This window comes from Neopelma chrysocephalum, unplaced genomic scaffold, assembly GCF_003984885.1.
Source record: "Neopelma chrysocephalum unplaced genomic scaffold, ASM398488v2 Primary Assembly neopelma1_22, whole genome shotgun sequence".
NCBI lineage: Eukaryota > Metazoa > Chordata > Aves > Passeriformes > Pipridae > Neopelma > Neopelma chrysocephalum.
In genome coordinates this window covers 9,525,769-9,536,719 of record NW_020897689.1, presented here as the reverse complement: position 1 = coordinate 9,536,719, position 10,951 = coordinate 9,525,769, and the positions used below count along the sequence as shown (strand labels likewise).

At 38.2% G+C, this 10,951-nt stretch overlaps 1 protein-coding gene across 1 annotated transcript in view; it reads right to left on the bottom strand.

Moving 5' to 3' along the window:
* Nucleotides 1-2,273: 2,273 nt before the first annotated feature.
* Nucleotides 2,274-10,951, bottom strand: part of EYA1 (EYA transcriptional coactivator and phosphatase 1) — a 164,906-nt gene continuing 156,228 nt past the window's right edge. Inside the window, exon 20 of the mRNA XM_027695896.1 lies at nt 2,274-4,505. Within this exon, the coding sequence (XP_027551697.1) occupies nt 4,425-4,505 (81 nt within the window). The 3' untranslated portion in view covers nt 2,274-4,424. The remainder of the gene's footprint in view (nt 4,506-10,951) is intronic.

The window sequence follows — 10,951 nt, the reverse complement described above, 5'->3', positions numbered from 1 at the left end:
TGAAGGGTGTTCATATGATGTTCCTTAAAAAAGAATTATTTTTCTGAGAATTGAACATAGAAGCAGGTCCTTGGTGGGTCCTAGTTTTGCTTCCATATTTTAGGTTGTCAGTTTTAAAAGAAAGAGATGGAAAGCTCAATTTCATTCTTCACATTACATGCAAAAGTTTTTAGATCTGTAACTGTGATTTGCCACTGTAAATTCAATGTTCTAGTGGATTACAGCAGAATAATATATTGGATCTGATTTCTTTTGCCTCAAAAAAATCAGCAGTACTGTACATATAATCATTTTAAGATGCGAAAGTTCAAAATAAATGAGGGACCTGAGGCAACATTTTTTCATATGAGGATGTGTTTTCATGTCTCAAATGAGATGATTCACGGCGTAGCATATTTAGGCTACATGGCTGCTATCAGTGATGTCGTATAATGTTTAGCCACAGGCCTGTCAGGGTTCTGGAAACAAATGCTGGGAGCTAAGCAACACTCGCAATTTCATGTTCTTGGTTTAAGACTCATCTGAGATCAGAAGCAATTATGAAAGAGCATGTCTTTATAATATTGTGATCACCCACCAGCCTAAACACCAAAACCTACAAAATGAGCTCCATGCAGCAGTCAGTGCATTTTCATGGTCAGTGCAGGAGCACACCTGAGCACTGCATTCAGTGCATCAATGGGAGGAGACAGACTTAGAGAGGGCATTTTAAAGCGTGGTCAGCTGGCAAGGGGATTTCAGTCTCCATAAGACCACTATCCTAGTAATTACAAGAAACAGCAAACCTCAGAGGCTTTGTTTATTATTTGCAGAAGCAAAGTGCAAAACCTCATGGAATTACAGCCACTATGCTTGTTCCAGAGTTCTACTGTTCAGAAGAATCAGTTCAATGTTTTTGTAACTGAGAATATTCCACTGTGAGGTTTCTGAAGGTAAGCCATTTCTCAGGGAGGACGATTTCTGGCACCTGGCAGCATAGCGGTAATGAGTGGGGCTGGAGATCTTGCAAAAAGGACTGCCAAGGAACAAGCTACACTGCAGCAAAACCCAAGAAAAGATTTGCTGTAGGAAAGGCCAAAGTGTGGAAGATACAAGCAAGGAAAGGTGTTCGGCATGTGGAAATTGATACTATTACTTGCCCATAACCTTTTATTCGGGCTATTTTACTCTTCCACAGGACTGAGGGAGATGCTAAAGGCTAGACACATACAGAATTCAAGTTACCTGAAGTGAGACTTAGGCACATTCTATAGCGCAACTTCATCCTGTTCCTTACGTAAAGCTATAATATACCATGGTTCGTAAAGTTAAGAGTTATTTACATTTTGTTCTTTTACCTCTTTATATGCATCCAGCCTTGCCAGGCACTTCCAGCACCTCGGATATCATTAGGATCAATTTTCTCAGAAAACATGGCAGACACCAATTGATTCTACACATGCAGGGAACGGGAGCAAGGGCATCCTTTTGGTCACTACTGCTGTGATGGGACAATTAGTTAAAAATGTCCTATGCTGACTTAACTCCTTTTCTCAGTCAGAAGACATAAACCCATACTTGATTAAGCCAGCCTTCTTTTTGGCTTGAGAGATGGTTCATCTCTCTTTTTGAAGCCGTACTGAAACATAGCAACAAAACGCAGGACTCACTAGACCAGAAAGTGAGTACAGGTGCTAACCAGCTGTCAGTCAAGGCTCTCAATGACAGGCAGAGGAGCAAAGAGGGATCTTCACCAGACCGTGTGTCTACAATAAAGCATCTGCTGTAAAATGGTCATCACTGCCTCTCTTCCCCTAATTTAAAGGGCAGCCCTGCTCTGTGCTTGTAAAAGATAAATGCTAGTCCTGAATTTCCAGAGATGTTCAGGCTTGTAGAACCTCAGAGGATGTGAGACTTGTTACAGCCCTGAGTGAGATGTCTGAACGGCGGACTCATCCGTTAAGCACATGGATTGCTTTGGATGACAGAGGCACTGTGGCACCTAAAAGTTCAGGCATTTGCTTTTGTGAGCCACGTAGACATACATTTCCAGGACACTAAGGCCTTTTTCTACACTGACCTCCTCTAGCTCCTGCTGATAAGCAAAACAACTGCTGCTCATCTAACTGAGCCTTCTGTAAACTAGATGCAAGTATTTTTTAACCTATTTAACATCTCAGCTGGGCACAAGAAGGTGCAACTTCTCTGCCTTGGGACAGCAAAGATATGAGGGGTGTCTCCTCATTCCCAACATAGAGGTCAAAAATATCACAGACTTGCATACAAGACAATTGTTTAATACGTTCACAAATCAATTTTATTAATTTAAAACAAAATTAATGAAGAAAAATTCTGTACACGATTGTGGACACAACACACTTTTTGTACAATAAGGCCCAGATAAACTTTGTCTTTTTTTCAGTCCACGAGTGACTAAAAATTGAAAAGAGCCAAAATTAAAAAAAAAAAAAAAAAGAAGACAACCAACCCCCCCATCACTGTCTACTTTGCTTGAGGAAAAAAAAGGCTAATTAAAGTCTCAATTCTAAAAACTACCCACAATGTGCTTTATGTACATATGTGAGTACTGCATGAGTTGCAACACTCATACTGGGCAAAGTAAAGCACATGTGCAATCTTGGTAGGATAAAAACCTGTCTGTTGGTAATAAAGCAATCCACAGACTTTGAATTCTAGCAGCAATATGATTCCTCCAATAGAGAAGGGTGTTGATTTGTAGCTACATTGGTGCTTTGTAGCTTTGCAGGTAGCTGTTTTGAGGCTGGTGTTTTTTTGCAATACAAAACAAAAAGAAAAGCTGGAAAATGAACCAACAAAGTTGAGGCTTCTTTTTAATACGATATTTAAACCGGGCAAAGGGATTTCATACAATTCAAGCCAAAAAGTCAGACTAACAGTTTATCTAACCAAGTAGCTCATAGCCTTCAAGATTAGAAAAGTCACAAGTCACAGACAGACACAGTCTAGGTTTGTCCTGTAAGTGAGTACAGACAAAAGCAAATTTTAACTCCTTGGCGATAACTATTTCAGCATTTCCATTGCCAGCAATGGATGTTATATCTTAGGAAAATCTGACTCCTGGTGGAAGAGGATTAAAAATCTTAAATGTGTATGAGCATTCTTGTCAAATTTCTCCAAAATATTCTCATTTCTAATTTCTAAAAATATTGACGACGATATTTTCCTTTGTTTTTGGATGAGACAAAAACTATTTGGTACCAAGATTCCAGTTTAAGTTACATCTTAAAATATATTTGTGTTCTTTCTCTATTTCTTTATGGAATGACTCTCCTAATTAATTTTTCAATACTCTAAAAAAGGGTTAATATGTTAACTTTAAAAGAGGAAACAAAAAGACAGCAAAGGACTCCTCTTCAGTTGTGTTTTATCTGTATTTCCTTCGACGGGGGGGACACACAAAATCAGTCTTCTCATAATCAGAGTGAGTGAGAGAAGAAAATGGTAGAGAAACAGCTGAGAACAAAACCCAATTCCTATTGACACTTGACATCCATGCTTTTGGTCTTGACAAATTTATCTAAAAAAAATCCATTATCTACATATTTATATCCAACACATTGATAAGGCACTGCACAAGTTTGTGCACAAGTGGCCTCATTCTTCACCAACAAGGCATTACTATCTTTCAATAGCATTTACCTTAACAATATGTAAAAGAATCATTCATTATTACAAATTTACACAAAAAATTCTTCCTGTACATGATTGTCTCAGTGATGTACCTATTAGTTTAAATTAGACATATTTTAAACTACTCTGTAATGTGCTAAAATCAAAAGTAGTTGCTGTACCATAAGGCAAAGGCTTATAATAGCCTTTAATCCTATTATACATATCCTCAGTTATATGATGTCAAAATATAGTCTGTTCATAAATAAGTAAAGATGTACAGAGTACCCTGGGCATGAGAAACCAAAAAGTAAACCTTCTTTACAAGAAAATTACTCCACCGGTATTTTGCAAAATCTCAGTCTTCATTGTGCAATCAAGTATGCTGTGTTGAAGAAATGGTGTGTGTCACATTGAAGAGACTACAAACTACAAAGCATTTGCAGGTCCTTTTTTTTTTCTTCACAGGTATGAACCTTTTCTTTCCTTTCCTTTCCTTTTTTTTTTTTTCTTTTTTCTTCTCTATTTCTTTTTGGTAACAATATGGTAAAGGTGAGTTGTTCAAACACTCGCATGGCTTATTTTCGTTGGACTCACAGTACCAGAGCCAACAGCTGTTCTGAAGAAAAAGACATGCTCCTCCATTTACTGAAAGGGCAAGGGTTAAGACCAATTGCAGCTGTACGTCAACATGTTGAAATCACAAAGTTCTGTAGTCCAATGCTGACACAAGACACAGGCATCCCATCCACGGGCAGAAGGAGGCTCTGAGGTTTGAAAGTGCTGTTGAGCTGCTACAAGTACTCCAGTTCCAAGGCATGGTGAAGGGCCATAAGGTCAGAGTGGCTCGAAATCCTCCAAAATGGCATAGCATGCTGTGAACAGCACAGACAACATGTAAAAATAACTCCAAGCATTTTGGTATTTAGACCTACCCATTGTCTTTCACAAGGATAAGGGAATACTTCAGGGAGAGGAAAAGAGCTCCTAAAACCTTGAGTCCTTCACATTTATCTCTGGTTTCTTGGACCCATCCCCTAAGCGTAAACTCTTAGTAATAACAAATCTATTTCCAATAGGAATTACAGCAAACATGTCAGTAAATCATAAGGAAGGGAGGGGCCTCCAATCTCTTTATAAGAAAAACAAATTTCAGCACACTGCAGAAGAAAATATTACTTCTGGAAGAAAAAATAAGAAAAATAACATATACATGATGTATGTGAGTAGTTTGAAGAAGGGGACAGAACTTGATTAAAAAAAAGGAAGTGAAAAATATTATTTACTATCAAAATGTGTTTGTTCCTTGTGGAACTACTAGTGGCAGGTGACTTAAAAACAAAGAAATGGTGATTCAGAATAACTCATGTTGCTCACACAATTTTGAAAAGTATTTTATCCCAGAGGTTTGTGTAACATTGCTCATTGTTTGCACTGATCTTAAAATACCTTTTCCATATGGGACATTAAAATAAACACATATTTTTTTCCTATTAGTTGTAATAAAATCTGTCTGGAGCACAAATGCTTTTGCAAAGAACCTAAATAAACCAAAAGCACAAATACCAGGAAAAAGCACAGATTGCCTCATCCATGAAAGGTAAAAATCTGATTAAGAACTATCTTTATACTCTAAACCAGGGATTATAGCATCAACAAGAACTTTTGCATAAATTAAAAAAAAAAAGATAACCATCAGCATTTGTCAGGAAAATATCCTATAAATCCCATGGGAAAATAGTTTCAATTCGACAATATTCTGAAGGCTAACATGATCTTGTTCACCTTTTCACAAGGTCAGCTTGTGTCCTGGCATCTTAAGGAGGCAAACCACAATCCATTTATTATCACAATAGCTTCTAAGTTTCCCAGGTATTTTATCTACAACTTCTCAAAGAGGCTTTCTTCATCCTACTTCAGCACCTTCTGAGTAAATTCCTGATTCCAGTGAAATCAGTGGCAAAACTCCATCTCCTTTGTTTGTCACTTCTACACTGACCTCTTTTTTTCATTCAGGTCTTCCCAGATTTTAAGTTAGAGAAAACAATGTTAAACTCTCTGTTTCCAGATAAATGTTTACTGCAAGCCCTGTAATTTTTACACCTATCTCGGAAGGCAAACACCTTAACACAGGGCCTATCACAAATTTGTCTTAAGAAGCTCAGGTGAACTTCTGTCTATCAGTGTATAAAAAGAACGCTGCTTCAATCCAGATAATGATGTGATGATTAATTGGGTTGAATTTATAAAATAGAGATTTTTAAAAAGAACATAATTGCCTCAGTACTGGCAAGTCTCTTTGATGTCAAATGGCAACTGTTAAAAGAACAATCAACTGTTGCTCTTGCAAGAGCCAGAGAAGACAACACTGAAGTAATTAATATTAACAAGCAAGACTAAAGAGCAGTACATGATCAGCAAGAGAGCACTCTAAGGAATCTGGAAAATGTGCACCCAGTGCAGAACAAGCATTAGCTTGTACAGTTGCACAATTAGAGGGACTGGAGAGTGAAGGAGGTGGCACTGAGAACCTAGTGCCCATGTTTTAGGGTTTTCACTTCAGGTTAGTTCCAGTCTGCCATCACAGAAAAAGTGCCCATTAGTAGTTGGAGAGCATTTGCTGAGCACCTGGACAATACGATGTTCTTTAGTTACATATAAAAGAAATCTGGTTTTTGGTGTTTTTTTTCCCCCTAAACCCAGTCTGTGATGTTAATCAAAGCATAGTGAGGGGGAATGACTGAAAGGTCTGTTTTGATATGACACTCCTGATCTGAATGAAGACGTAACATGGATGTGTCAACCAGTGCCTATATTCAGAGTAGGCCTAGCTTCTAGAGCAAAGAAATATCTTAAGGAGCAAAACCAAATGACACCAAAACACTTTTACAGATAAATCCTTTCCTTAAGCAGAAAGTGTTAAACACTATGACACCTGCTTTTTCTACATCTTCAATCTAGACTTCCATTGTATATCTCTACGCTCCACCAGCAACAGAAACTAGATGCAATTAGCTCACTCAGTTACAACTCCACATCCCAATGTCTTCCCTGTTACATCACACAGACAGCCCATCCTCTGCATTCTGTCAGGCCAGACACTGCTTCTTTCCAACTCAAATCTTTCCTAAAGATTAATTTCTTACACCATGTTCAGGAAATGAACCAGCAAGAGCAAAACAAAATAAAAATTACTAAACATGCCATTCTCTGGACTTTGCAAAAGCTTCTGTGCACTTATCTCTTACTTAGGCTGCAAGATCTTCTTGGCAGAATTTTTAATCTCTCATAGGGGTACCACCTCAAGGACAAAGGATCACAGGTTTGTGCTTGCAGCAGGTCCGTGCCGTATTTGCCACCTGACTGCACAGGTTGGCAATGCTTAGCAGCGCTGCCTCCTTTTCTTGCGGGGTCGCAGCTTCCTTCTTGTCTCGCAAACCTTGCGCAGGTAAGACCTATCTGCTCTCCCTGACAGCCAGCCGTAGCTCCCTGCTCTTCTCAGTCAGCTCAGCACCAGCTCTGCCTCAACCCGTGGGTCAGGGAGGTGTAAATAGCATACCTATGATGTGGTATGGCAAAGAGTTCGGTGGACACCTGCCTTTGCCTAGTGTCTCTGCAAAAGTCAAGAGTCAATGACATGAACGCCCTCCAAGGTCATACAGCAACCAATGAACAGGGAGAATTGTAGTAATAAATTCTTGGCTTCCAGTTCCCACTTCATGCAGCTCCAGAATTATACTGCTTCCCTAGTAACAGTCTCAGCATCACAGAGTGTACACACACCAGGCAGCTAGAGCAGTTAAAGGCTCTGATTGATTTAACAGAAGGTTCAGCTTCTGCTAAATCAAATTACAGCAACTCTTGCTAGATGCCCTTGTGCAATATCGAGTTTTGGATTACCCTGTTTATTGGTCAGCTGTTGATGGTCAGATTTTAAACCAATAGTGCTAGTAGTCATTACTTTGACTATATCTCTATATTTCAAATTCAATTAAGTGTCCTCTGTTTTATTTCTGCCTTTCTGTGAAAGGCGTATACCTCTATTTACTCCATGTAGTCACAGGAGTGAAGTGTGGAATAATACTAGAGAGTCCTGTGAAGAAAAGTGGTTATGCAAAACTCAGGATTATAATTATTTTCAGTTCTCCTGCATATAGGCCAGAAGACCAGCCTCACACCCCAAGGAATAACGCATGCCAGGACCATAGTGGCTGCATGGGGCTGGAATGTGCACAGACACTCTCTGCACGGCCAAACGTGGCCAATCTGCATTTCTATCAGTCTGACCCTAGAGCACAGCATTCATAGCTATAAGGAGGGAAAATAAACCTGATACAGATCTATATATATTGATATGTTTGTGTATATGTATAGAGAGAGTCTCACGCACATTTGTTCCTAAATACATGTGTTTTCATGAGGCATGTACACTAATTTTCACCTTATCTAATGATTTTAAAACATGAAAACCTTTAAGTAACAAAAATTATCACACAAACCAGTACGTATTATTCCTGTATTAGCATGTCCCGTTTATTCACAACTATTCAGCCATGTTGAAAGTGGCAACACACCCAGGAGACAGAGGTACGTTTTTTCTTACCAAATGTCTGGGCAAGACATCCTTTGTATATATACTTACTAAATACTGCCATTAAAAAGCCATCTCTGCCAACACTTAGCACATGTCATGTAGAACATGTGTCTTCTATTCTAAGCAAACTGAGAAATGATAATATCTCATTAGCTGCTGTGGGAGAACGGATTAAAAATGCTAACCACTAATAAATAGGTGGTGAAACGGGATGCATTAGTATGTAATGAAACTGTAAGACAGTTTTTCTTATTGCATTTTGGAAGAAAAGGCATCGAGACTCATAGTAAAACAATGATTTTATGTACTATTTCAGTATCTTCCAAGTAAATATGAATCTTTTGTCTTTTAAAAAACATGAATTGTTTTGTAGCTGATACTCAGTAATAAAACATTTATGAAATTTTTTTATTATTTAATTTTGATGACATTTTGAAATTAAATATGGTGGCAAAAGTTTGAATTTGGTTTTGATGTAAAAAGTATGAAAAGTGAAATTATTAATTTAGCAAACCTAATAATTATAAAATTGTTAAATAGTGTAGAATACTAAGTTATTTTATTTCTGAAATAGAAGTAATATTATTTTCCAGCATGTACCTACTGAAAGAACAAAACTACAACTATTTCACTTCACAAAGTGAAGTGTTTCTATTAATACACATATAAAAAAAATCCAGCTTTTGACAGCAACACCAAAAAGTGCACACTATCTTCCTTCCCTTAAATGAATACATATTTATACAAAAACCTTACTCCTGAGATTTGTGATGGATTTGAATAGAAAACTCATCAGTTTTTGTCATTTTTCACAGTATTTTTGTTGTATTCCTGCCAGATTTGCGAAGCAGTTGTCTTTATTTCCTACCCCAAACCCGACTAGCACAGTGTGACTGTGAGCTTAAAAGCAGTGGCATATTGGATACCCATTTATATTCTATTTATTGCTCCACAAAGATTTATGATTTTTCCTCACAATTTCCCTCCGAGGCAGTATGACCATTTTGGAGACAAAGGGAGAAGCCCAGTTGCTCAGGCTCTCCCGAACCACCTGATGTAAAATCCAGCTCCTCAGTGCAGAGAGCCTCCTCCTTTGTCTCTTCTCACAAATTTGAAGTCCTTGGGAGGATTCTCCTAAGTAGAAAAACTCAGGAGCTGGGTTTTTTTTCCACCTTACGAGTATTTCCCTTACATGTCTCCAAAAGCAAAGTCAAAAGATGAGCTCAAACAAAACAAAACACAACAAAACCAAACCAGACAAAACCCTCCAAAAAGAAAGCACAAAGCAAAGCCAAGACAATGGAGTCTCTGGCAGAAAACCCTAGAAACTTATTCTGCAAATAGCTGTGTCATTGCAGTCGGCTCTGACCCACAAGGCACCTGCACTGGTGCCAGCACCTCCTGAGCACCCCTTGGCTCTCACACTGCTTTCTCTCTGCCTTTCTCTCCCTCCTTTCCTGGGGAAGCTGATACGAGGGTAGCAACCTCCACGTGAACCCTGGTGTTACAGCCAGGCTGGCTGGTTGCTGCACTGATCTAGAAGGGTATGATTATTCCTCAATCTGCAACGCAAGCATCCTGAGAATTTTAATTGTCTCATAAAATATTTTGTTGGAAGTGACAGAGAAACAAAGGTGTTGATACCAGGGCTTGACCAGTGCTACCAGAAACGAAAGAGTGTGCAGTTTTCTTAGTGTATTGTATTTACTCACATCAACCAAAAGAGGCATTTTACGAACAAACAGTTTATCCTAAAAATGTTTCTCAAAAGAGCAATTATCTTTTAAATGGTATGAAAAAGTTTCTATTACTGAATTTTTATGAAAATGACAATAATAAAAAAATCATAAATATGTCCTTTATTTTTCCTATTGTTCTATTGATTCAGAATTTTCTGTAAATGAAGGACATAAATGAAAATCTTGTTTTATGAAGCAATTGATAAATTACTGGTAAATTATTTTTAATAACATACTTTAACTTTCTTACCTCCTAAGCTGGAAGTTTATCTTTTTTTTCACTAAATGAATTCAGAATTAAAAAATCTCTCAAATTAAATAGGTTTGAATTTATATGCTCACTTTAAAAGACTGGAAAAGATATTATAGTCTACATGTAAGCAAAGAAGTGCTATTTAATGAAGGGTGTACTGTTTACACTCTAAGTAGTGTAAAGAAACATACTAACAACTTCACCACAGGCCAAACCCCTCCAGCAAACTGCTGGGCAAAGGGGTAACAGAAAACCTGTCCCTGGCTTGAGAATACCACAAAACCCAACGCGCTGATAGGAAGGCAGGAAGGAACCAGCTACCAAGGTTCAGGGGATAAGCACCATAATGGGGTACATCACAGGGCAGTTATGCCACTTTGGATTGATATGCTTTGGGTGATTTTGTGGAGGTAAAGCTTCTGTTTTGTTTGCATACTTTCCAGAGAAGGTCTAGGCTTTTACTGTTTTCTCATATAAGCAGTACCATTTATTCCTTAGACAGGGCACACATCTTTAACCTGAAGCACAGTACACACTAGGGTGCATGCCCATGCTTGCTCCTCCTAGTAACCCTAAAAAAAACCTGAGGAGCAGATAACCAAAAAGACATCATCTGAGTTGGAAGCAGCTCCTCATAACACAAGGCATTGGGTGGTTTTTGCTCTTGCAGGATGAGAGGGCCAAAACTTAAGAGGCAAATCTTGCTTTCACAGTTTGAAATCGTGATTTCTTTTT